The sequence below is a fragment of the Delphinapterus leucas genome, chromosome 13 (assembly GCF_059928025.1).
Source record: "Delphinapterus leucas isolate spDelLeu-1000000601 "Yukka" chromosome 13, BTC_Dleu_Yukka2, whole genome shotgun sequence".
In the NCBI taxonomy this organism is placed as follows: domain Eukaryota; kingdom Metazoa; phylum Chordata; class Mammalia; order Artiodactyla; family Monodontidae; genus Delphinapterus; species Delphinapterus leucas.
In genome coordinates this window covers 74,491,086-74,507,640 of record NC_143141.1, presented here as the reverse complement: position 1 = coordinate 74,507,640, position 16,555 = coordinate 74,491,086, and the positions used below count along the sequence as shown (strand labels likewise).

At 34.4% G+C, this 16,555-nt stretch overlaps 1 protein-coding gene across 5 annotated transcripts in view; it reads right to left on the bottom strand.

The window, feature by feature from the left end:
- ASXL2 (ASXL transcriptional regulator 2) overlaps positions 1-16,555 on the bottom strand; it is a 129,644-nt gene that overhangs the window by 21,029 nt on the left and 92,060 nt on the right. For all 5 annotated transcript variants that reach the window (XM_022574272.3, XM_089923385.1, XM_089923386.1 and 2 more), the window contains 3 exons: positions 12,397-12,512; positions 8,314-8,443; positions 7,368-7,511 (listed from right to left, as the gene is read on the bottom strand). In XM_022574272.3, the coding sequence (XP_022429980.1) occupies positions 7,368-7,511; positions 8,314-8,443; positions 12,397-12,512 (390 nt within the window). The remainder of the gene's footprint in view (positions 1-7,367; positions 7,512-8,313; positions 8,444-12,396; positions 12,513-16,555) is intronic.

Sequence of the window (16,555 nt, the reverse complement as noted above, 5' to 3'; positions counted from 1 at the left end):
GCCAGGCAAGTCCCAGAAGGTTACTATTCTTGATGTTAAATGTGCACCTATAAATCAACATGAAAAAGATAAACATCACCAAGAGAAAAATGAGCAAAAGGAATGAACGTGCAATTCATAGTTGACTAACCATAAACAGCTGCTAAGGTATTAATATTTAAAGAAATGTCAGTTAAATTAATGAACATGTTTTGTCTATCAAATGGCAAATATTGCAGTATAGCGATGGGACTAGTCACGGAAAAAGCAAAAACCACTTTCAAATAATGCTGGTGGGGCTGAAATCAGTATAATCTTATTAGAAGAAAATTTAACAATACACAGCAAAATTTTAAGGTGCATAGGAATCTAAGATCCATAAATTCTACAATTAGGAATACTTGCATAAAGTTACACAGTCCTGGATGTGGGTAACCTCTGGCTCCTGGCACAAACAAAAGTCATCTCCCTTGATAGGAAAGGATTCCCCTTAACTTAGGCCCATAGGATTCCTACAAATTAAAATCCAGCACTGCCTAACAAAGATTACCCTAACAAATCAGGAGGTATGCCAATATGACAGAAAATAAGCAGTAACCAGAAATAAAGGATTTAGACCTAGAAGTACTGCTATCACTGAAATTGTCACATACATAGAATACAGAATAGCTATGTATAAAATAATTAAAGAAGTAAAGAATGTAACTGTAAAGATGAGGCTAAAATAATCAGGAATGAACAAAAAGACTTTGAAAAACTAAATTTTAAAAATTGTTGAAATCAGATACCATGAGTGGATTAAACAGGAGGGAATTATAGCCAAATAATTTATCCAGAATATAGAAAAGACAGATAAAACATTTTGAGAGCTTTAGCAGAAACATGAATGACAGAATGAGAAGGTCTAATACATGTGTGCTTGATTGGAGACCCAGAAAGAAGAAATTAAGAGAATGGGAAAAGGAAATATTTGAATAATTTTCAGCAATACATTTACCAGAACTGATGAAAACCACAAACCTAAAGATCTAGAAGCAAAACACATTCAAAGCAGGATGAAAAGAAATCCATGCTTAGTAAAACTGCTCATCAAAGAACAAGAAATAGCTTGGAAGCATCCATACGAAGGGAAAGATTTCCTAGAAAGGAACAGAATAACAGCAAGCATCTTAACAATGAAGGAATCTGTAACAAATGGGTTAACTATAAAATGCTGAGAGAAAATAACCATCAATCTATAATGATATGTATACTAAACTCTCCTTCAAGAATGAACATAAAACAAAGATATTTATAGAAATAAACAAAAATTGAGGGCATTTTCTACCAAGAGACATGCTCTAAATAAAGTTCTCAAAAACCTGTACTACAGGAAGGAAAATCACTGCAGATGGATGGGCTGGAATACAATGGAGAAAGATAGACATGCTTGCATAAAACAACAGCATTCTAGTGCCTGATCTGTGAGATTAAAAACAAAGAAGCGAAACGTCAGATAATAATATTATTTAAGTCCAAATAGAAAACGATCAGTGCTAAATTGTTATAAAGTACTTCCATAGTTCTGGAAGAAAATCAAGATGGCCACTTTTTTGCTAAAAGAATAAATCTTAAAAGTTCTCATCACAAGGTAAAAAAAAAGTAACTGCGTGAGGTGATGAATGTTTACTTACAGTGGTAATCATTTCGCACTATATACATATATAAATCATGTTGCACACCTAAAACTAATAGAACAGAAATAGAATGTATATGAAACCCAGCAGAGAGAGAAAAAAAACTATGAAGGAATTAAAATGGACAACATATAAAAATACTAGCAAACCGAATCCAACAATATACCATGATCATATACCATGATCAAGTGGGATTTATCCCAGGGATGCAAGGATTCTTCGATATATGCAAATCAATCAATGTGATACACCACATTAACAAACTAAAGAATAAAAACCATATTATCATCTCAATAGATGCAGAAAATCTTTTGACAAAATTCAACACCCACTTATGATAAAAACTCTCCAGGAAGTGGGCATAGAGGGAACCTACCTCAACATAATAAAGGCCATATATGACAAACCCACAGCTAACATCATTCTCAGTTGTGAAAAACTGAACTTCCTCTAAGATCAGGAACAAGATACAGATGTCCACTCTCGCCACTTTTATGCAACATAGTTTTGAAAGTTCTAGCCACGGCAATCAGAGAAGAAAAAGAAATAAAAGGCATCTGTATTGGAAAAGAGGAAGTAAAATTATCACTGTTTGCAGATGACACAATACTATACACAGAAAATCCTAAAGGCTACCAGAAAACTACTGGAGCTCACCAATGAATTTGGTAAAGTTGAAGGATACAAAATTAATACACAGAAATCTCTTGCATTCCTATACACTAACAACAAAAGATCAGAAAGAGAAATTAAGGAAACAATTCCATTTACCACTGCATCAAAATGAAAAAAATACCCAGGAATAAATCTACCTTAGGAGGCAAAAGACCTGTACTGAGAAAACTATAAAATGCTGAGGAAAGAATTCAAAGATGACAGAAACAGATGGAGAGATATACCATGTTTCTGGATTAGAAGAATCAATATTGTCAAAATGACTATACTACCCAAAACAATCTACAGATTCAATGCAATACCTATCAAATTACCAATGGCATTTTTCACAGAATTAGAACAAAAATGTTTACAATTTGTATGGAAACACAGAAGACTCAGAATAGCCAAAGCAATCTTGAGAAAGAAAAATGGAGCTAGAGGAATCAGGCTCCCTGACTTCAGACTATACTACAAAGCTACTGTAATCAAAATTGCATGGTACTGGCACAAAAACAGAAATATAGATTAATGGAACAGGACAGAAAGTCCAGAGATAAATCCATGCACCTATGGTCAACTAATCTATGACAAAGGAGGCAAGCAAATACAATGGAGAAAAGACAGTCTCAAGGAATTCTCAAGGAATTAATCTCCAAAATATACAAACAGCTCATGCAGCTCTATGTCAAAAAAACAAACAACTCAATCAAAAAATGGGCACAGGACCGATCTAAATAGACAGTTCCCCAAAGAAGACATACAGATGGCCAAAAAACACATGAAAAGATGCTCAACATCACTAATTATCACAGAAATACCCATCAAAACTACAATGTGGTATCACCTCACACCAGGCAGAATGGCCATCATCAAAAAGTCTACCAACAATAAATACTGGAGAGTGTGTGGAGAAAATGGAACCCTTCTACACTGTTGTTGGGAATATAAATTGGTACAACTACCATGGAGAACAGTATGGAGACTCCTTAAAAAACTTAAAAACTACCATATGACCCAGCAATTGCACTCCTGGGCATGTATCTGGAAAAAAAAAAAACCACAACCCGAAGGGATACATGCACCTTAATGTTCATTGCAGCACTATTTACAACAGCCAAGACATGGAAGCAACCTAAATGTCCATCAACAGAGAAATGGATAAAGAAAACATCGTACATATATACAATGACATATTAACCATAAAAAAGAATGAAATAATGCAATCTGCAGCAACACAGATGGACCTAGAGATTATCATACTAAGTGAAGTAAGTCAGAAACACAAAGACAAATATTATATGATATCACTCATACGTGGAATATAATTAAAAAGAAATACAAATGAACTTATTTACAACACAGAAGCAGACTTATAGATATAGAAAACAAACTTAGGGTTACCAAAGGGGAAATATGGTGGGGAGGGATAAATCAGGAGCTTGGGATGAACACATGCACACTACTATGTAAGACAGATAACCAACAAGGACCTACTGTATAGCACCGGGAACTCTACTCAATATTCTGTGATAACCTATATGAGAAAAGAATCTAAAGAAGAATGAATGTATGTATACGTATAACTGAATCACTTTGCTGTATACCTGAAACTAACACAAAGTTGTAAATCAACTGTACTCCAATAAAAAAAAATTTTTAATTATTTATTTATTTATTTTGGCTGCACTGAGCAGCATGTGGGGTCTTAGTTCCCCAACCAGGAATGGAATCTGAGCCCCCTGCAGGGGAAGGGCGGATTCTTAACCACTGGACTGCCGGGGAAATCCCTCCAATAAAAATTAAAAAAAAAAAAAGTCGAGGCAAGCCAAAAAAAAAAAATTGTTATTCATTTAAAAAAAAGGGAAACAACAAACAAACAAAAAAATCAGGACAACGATCAACAAAAAAATAAGATTGTAGAAACAAGTCCAAATAGATTAACAATCACAATAAATATAAATGGATAAAATTCACCAAAGAAAAAAGATTTACATACTGAATTGAAAATAAAGAAAATTCAGCTAGCTATATGCTGTGTAAAGAGATATACCTAACGTACAAGGACATAGAAATGAACAAAGTAAAAATGTAACAGGCAAAAACTAACCATAGGAAAACTGGTGCACCACTAGTAATATCAAACAAAAGACACTTTAAGTAAAACACTTAATCAGAGATTGACAAGGTAAAAAAAAAAAAGGGGGGGGGTTCAATCCACCAAGAACATTTTCAACTTGAAAATATCTAATATAAGGTAGCTTCAAAATATGTGAAATGAAAACTGATAGAACATCAGGGAGAACTGAACAAAGCCACCATTAGGATAGGAGATTTAAACACATCTCTCTCAATTATTAATAAATCAAGCCATACCAAAAGCAGCCCAAAAAACAAGGGGGGGAAAAGGCTGAACTATTTTTTAGATAAACAAGCTTGATCCAATCTACACAGAATTCTGTGCTGAATAACTACAGTACACTTATAAAGTTCATTATCAGTATTCCAAAAATGCAGGTCTCCATAAATTTGAAATATTAGTAGTAATTATAACAACAATGATCGATGACAGCAGCAGTAAACACATTTATATAGGGCTTCCTGAGTGTCAGGCACTATTTTAAACACTGACATGTATTAACTCATTTATTTTTCATACAACCTTATTTGCATGAAAGAAGATGAATTTTCATTTATTTCTTGGCCATTAGGTCAAACTTAAATATACCATGCCTTCTTTTTTTATAGTTAATTTTTCCTAGTTGTGTTATGAAAGTCAGAAATTCTTGGCCCATACTTTAATTTTGTAACTCCACGTTTCAACTGCAATTGAATGAAGACACTAAAATTGTGACTTTAACTGAATTTAAGTAGAATATTGGCTCTATAAGGAAGAAACTTTGTTCTGTTTATCACCACATCTCTTGGGCCCTAAACCTGTGCTTGGCATATTAGTATACCTTCTATAAGTATTTGTTGACTAAATGAATATTTTTATTTTTTTAATTTTTGGCCACGCCACACACCATGTGCAATCTTAGTTCCCCAACCAGGGATCGAACCCATGCCCCCTGCCTTGGAAGCATGGAGTCTTAACAACTGGAGCACCAGGAAGTCCCAATAAATGAATATTTTTAATCTTTGGCAGTGCGACTGATGCTCAAAGGGCATATTCAGTTTAAGGCAGATACTGTCTCTAAGAAAAATGTACCAATTTACAATCCCACCTAGATTCAAACCAGATTTTTACAAAGAACTTGTCTGAAAATATTAATTCTATTCTCATACTTAATACTTTGGAAGGGTCTGTTTTATATAAATGAATGTAAAATAACTTTCCTTTAGAATTTTGTTGGCATTGCTGCACTATCGTTTAGCTTCTATGTTGCTGTTGACATGTCTGCCATCCCAATTCTTGAATCTTTATATGTGAACTACTTTTTTCTCTTTGGAATCTTCTCGTTATCCTAGACGTTTTGAAATTTCAAAAGAATGGTCTTGGAACAGGTTTCTTTATGTTCATGTTTCTTGACAGGAATCACGTACTTTCAGTCTGGAATCTGTGGCTTTCAATTCTACAGAATTTTCTTGTATTATTTCTCTTACCATTTACCTTCCTTTCAATTTCTGTTCTTCCTTTCTGATACTCCTACTATTTAAGACATTGGACAGCCTAGATTGGTGTTCCTACTTTCTTACCTTCTCTCTCCTTTGACCTATGTTCTGGGAAATGTCTTCACCTCTAACTTTTCGTATTTCTATTAAAATTTTTTAATTTTTGCTACCATGTTATTTAATATCCTGGTACTCTTTATTTTCTGATTTTTAAAATAGTATTCTGTTCTTTCATGGATGCAGTATCATCTTTTCTTTCTGTGGATATTATAGTTTTTAAAGTTATTTGTTTATTAAGTTTTCTCCTTCCTGAACTGTCTGTTTCTTCTGAGTCTGTATTTCAGATTCTCTCATGACGGAGGTTTTCTTCAAAGGTGATCCTTAGTAATCACAAGTAAAAGAGAGGCACTAAAAAGACTGAAAATTTTGGGTGCCTGGGTGCATCTTGTAGACTGGTGAGCTCCACAGAAGTATGATCAAGATGATCTCTTTTAGTTGTGAATCTATAAATTTGCCTGGGGATTTTTTTTCTGAGGCTATTCAATTTCTTTAGGTACCAATCCCACAATCTCTTGCTGAAGCATAGGTGGGGAGGAGGAACAGAGTAATGGAGGTAGAAATATGCCTCACTACTAACATTCTGGAAACCAAGCAAGCAGGAGGATCACTATTTAGTATTTGTATTTTACTTGATTTCCCTGAGTCCGGTACATTGCCTCATTATCTGTCCCCAGTTATGTGTGTTGTCTCTGAATTTCAAGTCTAGATGATTTAATTTCACCTCAAAATAAATCTCCTGTCTCCTGCTAGGCTGAGGCATCAAACTTCTTCTTATTAACTTTCAAAGGTTTTTCTTTTCAACCCTATGCTTCATCTTTCTCTACTATGAGAAAGATATCTCAATCCTTGATATGGTATCTCCAATTCATAAACCTTTCTGGTGCTCTACAGGCTCAGCTGGCTTGCTGACTACTGGCATCTGCTCCTCAGCTCTGTGAAAGACTCCATCCAGTTTTTTTATCTTTCAAAATCTGTTGGTATTTCCTGTCCATCTGTTATCTCCTTATTTTCTTCACCCTAATGGGTTTAATCTTTTGTATTTCCATATTCTCATTTTATAGTGGGATTTTAGAGGAAGCAGGAAAAGGGGTTCAGTTTGCCATGTTTAATTATAAGACCTTCTACCTTTCTGTACCCAGAGGTAAAAGGTAAATAATGCTGGATAAAGAAACCTCTTGTCAGAAAGAGAAATAAACCACAAAATGGCTGATAACAGATCTTATTCTGAAATGAAGTTTGATAGACAGGATAGGAAGAACATGAAAACAGTCAAGAGCTCAAAGGTGAACAGGAAGGAGCAATTAAGCCAAACAGCTGATGTATTTCAAACACAGAGTTGAAAATTTAAGGTGCGAGAACTGAGGTCTTTGTAAATTAACTTACTTGTGTGAAGCCTGTCAGACCTCTGGAATGACTTCTTTCCCAGGCCTAGCAAAGGGTTTTCCACTTTAACTGAAGAAGAAAAGCTAGAGTTTGAGTTCTGAGGGCTGCTTGACTGTCCGTCAGATTGCTTTCCTTCCCATATCACTAGGGGAAAAAATATATATAAAAATATATTAAAAAAATATATAAAATATGACCCTGAGGGTATAAACAGAAACAAATAATCAATCAAATGAACAATTAAATCATTCAATGCTAACCAAAGGAGTTATGTATGCGGCAATGTGACCCTTCAAATGTGTTCTGAGTCTGAGAATTAGGAGTCAAAAAGTAAAATAAAATCCCTTTCCTCCTCCCAGCACATTATTTGCTTCTGGTGGTAAATTTCCTTCCTAACAAAAATGCAAAGTTCTGCAAGACAGTTTAAATCTGGCCAACTCATATAATCAGCTGGCATCAAACTAAATTGTGTAATAAAATACAAAGCCTGTATCTAGACCAGTTTAAATTCAAAACAAAATAAGCAACAACAACAAAAAATCCAAAGGCCTCTGGATATGTCCAATGGAAACCCAAATGTATCAAGAATTCTTAGGAAAACCTTTTATTTTTAAAGAAGAGAACCAGTGAAGAGTTCAGTGTGAGCATCTTGGAAACATCAGCTTTATAAAGTTACTAATTAGAGGCTTTCAAATATTATTAGTTTAGACATATTGGAAGTTAGTCATTGATCTTATTCTAACATGCAAATCCCAAGGATGTATTTTTTAACAACTGTATGATTACTCTGCATAAATTTCCCCCTCTACCCTAGAAGGATTTATACTGATGATCTGGCAGTAATATAATACAGTAATTTAAAAAATAAAGGATACAGTATATGAATTTGGTATACAAAAATACTGGAAAAAGAAACTTTCACTGAAAAGACATTCAGTCTGCCTACCAGGTTTGGCAGGTACAGAGTCACTGGCTGCTTTGACAGTCTTCAGAGAGAGGTGCTGGTTGGAGGAGATGGACATGCTTGGCCTGCATTGCTGCTGCTGCTGTTTCTTCTGCTGTTGCTGTTTTAGAGCCTATAAAGAGAAAACTGACTGTAAGAAACAAAACAAATCAGTTTTTAGTAATAACAGAAAAATGACTTTAAGTGGTGAAGAAGAGTATGCTGATTATCCAATTTCTTTGAAATCCATCAAAGTAAACAAAAATCTAAACTAATTAAACGCAAGGCTTAAATAATCCTTAAGAGTTTGGATATTTTTTTTTTTTACCAATGTTCTCCTTTAAATAAATGTGAGAAATTGTCATTAACATTTTTAAAGCTTAAAAATCACCAGTAAGCCATGGACTTCTCATACTTGTAGTAGCAGAGAATTAGATGTTTTCAATCATTCTGAAAACAGAATTCTAAGCCCTGGACCCAGAAGAGTCCCATTTGCATCAACTTTATGTAGAAATGTAAATATTTAGCTTACGTATGTTTCAGAGGTTCTGCATTTGAACAAAAGGTTGTAAATAACTACTTGAATTTGATGTCAGGTAAGAGCAGTAAGATTTGGCCCAATGACCAAATAAATCTCAGCAATTTATAGCAATGCAGTAAACTGAAGGGAAGGAAGACTGGAAAACATGGGTTCTAAGAACAGTGTGATTCCTTCTGGTTATTTCAGAACATTTTAATTTCTGTGATGTTCTCAGTTTAGAGAATATACTAAACTATTTAGAATGAACAGAAAGACAAATAGCTTCCCAGATTTTAATCATAAAGATATATAAAGGCTATTTTTAAACTCAAGGGTTTAAAAAGAAAAAAAGACAGAAACTAAGAAAGTAAAACTACATTTCAGGAAAAAGTTGAACATCTACGACCTCATTAAAATGCCAGTTTAAGCTTTAACCTTCACGACCATCATGTAGAAAAGTGTGGAATAACTGCCTACTTGTCTTCCATTCCCTTTTCACAATATGGTTTTCTCCTTTCCACATTCACATATACCTCTGGCTATGCCATGCAAGCACAGTGGCAACACTTGATCTCCTTGATCTAAGCTGTCAGTGGAGAAAAGAAACTGAGAGAGTCAGGTATCTGGCTTACGTTCACCTACAACATTTATAATAGGTGAGGCAGAAGCATAATGTCAGTGCTGTCTGATCACTGATTACAGCTTGTCTCTCATTCTTTGCAATCAGAACAGAAAATGTTTGTAAGCTTCCTGTGTGGCAGCCATTAGTATTCATTCCTTTCTATTCACAGTACCTAGGTCATTCTAAGTTAAGGCAAAATTTAATAGAACCACTTGATCTTATCTATTTCTGCTATGATCATGTAAATTCAGATATATGATGAAAACAAAATAACTTACAGCCTCTCTGTTTCAGAACTGTACTCGGTTTTCCCCTCCCTCAGTACCTTACAAACCCTGTTCTAATTCTGTTTAAAATTTAAAAAGCAAACAACAAAACAAACCTTCACTGGGGTAAAGGATAACTTACACTGAAATAAGTTTTCTCACCTAATAATATGAAAAACATATACTGGAGGCAAGGCCTTACTTTACATACCAACAATCTAATTTATATAATTTCTCATACTGGTATTCCTTAAAGAAAATACAGTATTTGACTCCTGAGATTACAGGAGAATAATACAGAGTAGTATATATGTCATGAATAAGCTAACAAGTTTTACTAAAATACTTGCCTTTTCTCTGTGGAAAAGAGGCATCTCATACTTCTTTTTTTTTTTTTAATTAACATCTTTATTGGAGTATAACTGCTTTACAATGGTGTGTTAGTTTCTGCTTTATAACAAAGTGCATCTCATACTTCTTAAACTCTTGCAAAGAATGTGTAAAATTACAAGTGCTGCAGGATACCCAGGCAGATTGTAATTAACCTTATTCAAATTTTTGGACATCTTTTAATAAAAGCACTTTTGGTTTAAACACTTTAAGACCTACTTAAATTTTTTTTTTTTTTTTTGCGGTACGTGGGCCTCTCACTGTTGTGGCCTTCCCGTTGCGGAGCACAGGCTCCGGACGCACAGGCTCAGTGGCCATGGCTCACGGGCCCAGCCGCTCCGCGGCATGTGGGATCTTCCTGGACCGGGGCATGAACCCGGGTCTCCTGCATCGGCAGGCAGACTCTCAACCACTGCGCCACCAGGGAAGCCCATAATTAAAAAAATTTTATCTCATCCATCTATCTATCTATCTATCAATCATCTATCTAGGGCCGCACTGCACAGCTTATGGGATCTTAGTTCCCTGACCAGGGATTGAACCTGGGTCCCAGCAGTGAAAGCGCTGAGTCATAACCACTGGACTGCCAGAGAATTCCCTTAAAGTTTTAATTAAACAGTTACGACATGAATACATTTTTACCATTTAATTCAAACATAAAGCTAAAGTCTCTTTTGCCCACCACTCAGTCTTGTTCCCCAATCCTCAAAGATAACCACAGTCATCAATTTATTTTTCCTTATTGAGCTTTTTTTACACTTACATTGTATGTATGTGTTTCTGTGTATATACAGATTCATATTTCCATTAAAAATATACTATTGTTCTGGGTATGTATGTGGCTATGTGTATGTTTTTAATGAATGTTGTAACACAACTTGATTTTAATGATTAAACATTATAGTGTGGTGATGTTTCCATGTCTATGCATACAGAAAAACTTAATTACAAGGTAAACTTTTAACTCTGTATAATTTTCTAACATATGGATATGCCGCTGTTTATTAAGGAATTCATATATATATATATACACATATATATATATATATCCACTTGCAAGTTTTTGCTATTACAAACTTTAATGCAAACATTTTCCTGTGTGTGTGTGTATGTAAGTATGTATGAATACATGCATTTTTCTAAGATAAGTTCCCAAATATTTAACTACTTAGTCATGGGGGATATGCATTTAAAATTTTAATAAACATAAAATTTCTCTCCAAAGTAGCTATAAGAATTTATATTCCACCAGCAAACTACAAGTAGTCATTTTCCCACATACTTGACAGTGCTTGTGCTTGATGTTATAATTAAGCTGTATTATATATACTAATCTGAGGATAAAATTAGTCTGTGTCCTTAATTATTAGTCAAATTTAAATTTACTGATAATTTGCATTTCAAAAAATAGAAAGCAAGTTCTTTGAAAAGCCCAATAAAATAGTCGGCAAGTAACATTGAATAAAAAGAAGATACATCACAAATGAACAACACTGATGAACAAAAGAGAAACATAAAAAACAATACTATGTACAACTTTATACCAATATTTGAAAAAAAATCAAGTGAAATGGAGCATTTTCTAAGAAAAGTAAATTTCCAAAATTGGCTCAAAAATCAGAAAAATCAAGAGATCAGTAGTAGTAGATGAAATTGAAATGCTAGGAAAACAGTTGTAAAAGTGAGATTTGCAGAACTTTCAGGGAAAAAAATACTTTCTATGATTTTTTCCAAAAATCAGAAAAATAATAGAGGGCTATACAACTTATTTTAGATGCTAAGAACAATCCTGATTCCAAAACTGTATAAGGATAGTACAAGAAAATAACAAAATCGAAGCTAAAATCTTAAATAATAAAATTCCATTAACATATTAAAAATTATATAAAAAACATATAGGGTTTATTCCAGAGAGCTAACAATACATTAACATTAGAAAGTCTAGCCCTGGAATTCTATATATTGGTTGACTTAAAGAGAAAGGCTACCTGATCATCTTCATAAATGCTGAAGAAACTCAACCTGAAAAATTCAATACCTACTCTTATTTAAACACACACACACATACACACACCCCTCTTAGCAAATTGGAAACTAATGAGGAACTTTTAAAATGCGATAAAAAGAGTATCTACCATAAACCTATAACACAGAGGTGCATAACTTATTGAATACAAAGTGGGAAACCACACAAAATTTCTCCTTTCAAGAAATTTTCACTGACTGCCAGAATCATGTATTTTTAATGTAGGAGATTATAATTCTGATAAATAGAATAGCACGATTACCTGCTTTAGTGCCTTCTTGCTGTGCTTCTGTGATGGAGAAATGACTTTACCTGCTGGAATGGTGGGTGATGGGCAGCCTGACTGAGGAGAGGATGGTTGTGACAGTCTGGACGATACTAGGGGGGAAAATGACAATGAAAAGTTTTGTTATTAGAGTTGATATCAAGCACCATTCCTTCCCCAATCATATGCTGCTACCTGTATTAAGAACTGTGACCAAACACTTTTGGGAAGGATCTTCTTTTTGGAGTTCTACTGCAAACAGCCTCCCTTTTCAGTTTATTTCCTCAGAAAGCTCTAGTGAAGGATGATAGGATGGGGAAGGGATGGATGTTAGTATTCATTACTTTTCATTCTTTAATTTTTCAATAGAATTGACTGAAGAAGCAGGAAGTAGAATATAAACCATGAGTCATCAACTAAGATAAAACTTAGAAAAGATGCTAAAGCCCATTGGACAGTATCTATGTTCTTAAGGTAAATCTAATAACATGATATTGTGGAAGAGCCCTGGATTGATAGAATGGGTTCCAGTTTTCCCTATCTTTAAAATGGAAGGCAATAAGGCCATTCCACCTCAAACACTACCATAGCTTTAATTTTTATATTCCTTCGTCTCTTACATCAATAGTTTTAGGTCTACCCATGTGAAAGGGTACGTTAGGATTTCTCTGATGGAATCAGTGTAGGTTTGCACAGGATGTAACCACTCTTTACTTCATCACCAGCTGTTTTATACCTCATCAGAGCTTAGCCAAACCTTAGTATTACGTAAATGAGGGTTTTCCCTTCAAGGGCCTATACCTCTTACAATAAATAGCAATTAGATCTTTATGTTCTATAAAGTTCAACAGTGTATTATTTATGATACGAGATAACAAAAGAAATTGCTGATTCAGACCCCTTAATAATAAAAATAATAATCACTACTGCTAGTGATGACTCTCAAAGAATCCATGTTTACTAATGCCTTCTTTCAAAGCAGCTGGACTGAAAGGGCCTGGATAGCAAAATGGCATCTCATGGTATGGCTAACGGGTCTAAAGATACCATATGAAGTAATGCTGGCAGGTAGCTACCTGACATAAGAATGTAGAAACATGGTTCACTGGAATACATAAGTTTTGGAATATGGCATTTCAATGGACTCTTAGATGTCCTAAGAAAGGAATGCACAGTAGACAACATTTAAAGAGGACAACAGTAGACAATGTTAAGACCTATCTTAAGACCTATCATAGTTAGCTTTAACTTTGTATCCCAACCCTTATAATCAGGTTATATATGGGAAAGAACTGACATACAGTAAGCGTGGCGTTAAAAAAAAAAATTCACCGTAATATACAATACAAAAAATGGAGTTGGATAATTCTTGAGATGGTTAAGCAACAAAAAGAAACCATATCCTAGTGCACTTAGATGTTGACCAATTTTTTAAAATAACAGTTTCACTGAGATATAACTTATATGCCATACAATTCACCTAAAGTGCACAATTCAATGGCTTTTAATATATTTGCAAAGTTGTGTAACCATCATCACAATCAATTTTCATCACCCACTAAAAAAACCCTGTACTGGTTAGCTGTCACTCCTCTTTCCCCTAACCCACTGCCCTAGTCCAAGGTAATCACCAATCTATTTTTTGTCCCTATGCACTTGCCTATTCTGGACATTGCATATAAATGGTATCATACAATATGTGCTGTTTTGTGAATGGCTTTTTTTACTTAGCATGTTTTAAAGATTCACCTCTGTTAGAGCATGTATCAATACTTTATTCCTTTTTATCATCAAATAATATTCTATTGTATGCATAGCCACATTTTGTTATTCATTAGCTGATTTGACATTTGAGTTGCTCAAAAGGACATTTGAGTTACTTCCACTTTTTGCCATTACGAACACTCGTTAGCAGAATTTTGTGTTGGACAGATGTTTTCAATTCTCCTGGGTTCATGCCTAAAAGTGAAATTGCTGTTTTTTCCAGTAACTCTACGTTTAAACTCTTTGAGGAAGTGCTAAACTGATTTCCAAGATGGTCGAACCATTTTTTACAATTCCACCAGAAATGTATGAGGGTTCTAATTTCTCCATATCCTTGTCAACATCTGATATTGTCTGTCTTTTTTATTTCACCAATGTTTTTAAAGGGACATTATAAAAATAAAACTAACAACTATTAATATTTAACTATATTTATTTTCTTTTTAATGGTCTGCAGAAATCTGAGATTATTCACGTCCTCACCTGTCCCAATAACTGTCTGAAAATAAACAAAACAAACGACCAAGCCAAAATGACCCTATTAAAGAACATAAGAATTCTACTTTGTAGCCTGGAAAAGAGATAATAAAGCTATCTGTAATTAACAGGGCAAACTGTTTGGAATGTTTCCCTTTAAGGCAAAAGCCCTTTCTAACAAATGAATCCATAAATGTATCTCAAAGCCAACTGAAATAAATCACGAAAATTCCAGGACCCACCAATGATAAATACCTCCCAGTACTTAATGCCAAGCACTGGTCTCATAACTTTAATGAAACTTAAACTTTACTCTAACTTTTAAATATTAAAGGTTCAGAACTACGAACAGCAAATAAGATTTAAACACATGTTGAGAAACTCATCTCTTTTAATTCCTTTTAGTGTCTACATTGTCTCCAAGACACATAACTTTATTAGAGCAACCATGAATTAAACATCGTCTATGTGCCTAATGCTCCGCTAGGTTCATTTGAACAGAATTTCATTGAACTCTTGTAACTACCCTCTAAGATGGGTACAACTTCTCTTTATACCCCCACCCAATCTCCTCCAATTCTATCCTCTGAGATAACTAAATAATATAGTTGGGATGGCATCCTTGCTGACATTTTTCTATGCAAAAAAAAAAAAAAAATTTCAAGGATATACATTTATAAATAAATAAATATACACACCTGCATATTGTGATGGTATTATCTAAATTTTCCCTATCTGGAAATTTAATTATCCTGACAAAGGACACAGCTAGTAAGGAGCACAACTAAGATTTGGACTCTGTATAGTTTCAGAATGAGTGAGTACTTGTAGTGAGCTAAGTGGTGGCCACCAAAAGTCATGTCCATGTCCCAACCCCCAGAACGTGGAAATGTTACATTATTTGGAAAAGGAGTCTTGGCAGATTTAATTAAGGATTTTGAGATAAGGAGATCATCGTGGATTATTCCAGTAGGCCTTAAATCAAATGACAAGTGACGGCAGACACAAGACAGGCACAGAGGAGAAGGCCATGTGGACAGAGGCAGAGACTGGAGGATGTGGCCATAGGAAAAGTATGTCAGCAACCACCAGAAGCTAGAAAATACACAGAACAGACTTCTCCCTTAGAGTCTCTGCAGAGAGTATAGCCCTGCTGACACCTTGACTTCCGACTTCTGGCCTCTAGAACTGTGAGAAAATAAATAAATTTCTGTTGTTTTAAGGCTCCTGGTTTGTGGTAATCTGTTACAGCAGCCTCAGAAAAGTAATACAGCACTTAAAATGGATTTTGTTTTTTTAAAGTATCAACTCATAGATGTTTACATATTTGAAATGTTTACATCATTAGCAATTATTAAAAATTTGGCACTCAAACTGTGCACTTTTGGGGTAGTGGGAGTTCCTTCAAGTTGTAAACCATCTTTGGGACATGGCCCCAGCAGTATCCAACCACTTCCTTGCTATCTGGCACAGAAAGAGTCCTAGGCAAATCTTGCATAATTTTTTTGCCCAGACTTGGAACACCCCCTTCTCCAAGGAGACCTGATACCTTTTTATTGAAAATGGTATTAAAACACTGCACTTGATGCTACTCAGTTACCACTGGTTCTAGAACTTTTCAGTGACTGGAACAAAAAAAAAAAAAAGAATTTTTTTCAAAGGAAAAAATTTTTAAAATTCATGCAAAAGATAAATCGGAATTTATGATTACAGCATTGTCACTTAACTTTTCTGATTTTATATTTCTATCGCTTTTCTTCCCAGATAATCCTGGTTTCTAATAATATTACTGTAACTATTGTTTTCTATTATAGATTTAATTTCAAAGAAATCATATCAATATAATTACTGAAAAGAAGACTACTGAAGACAGTTTAAGATTTCTCTGAGTCTGGTCTCCCACACCTAAGACATA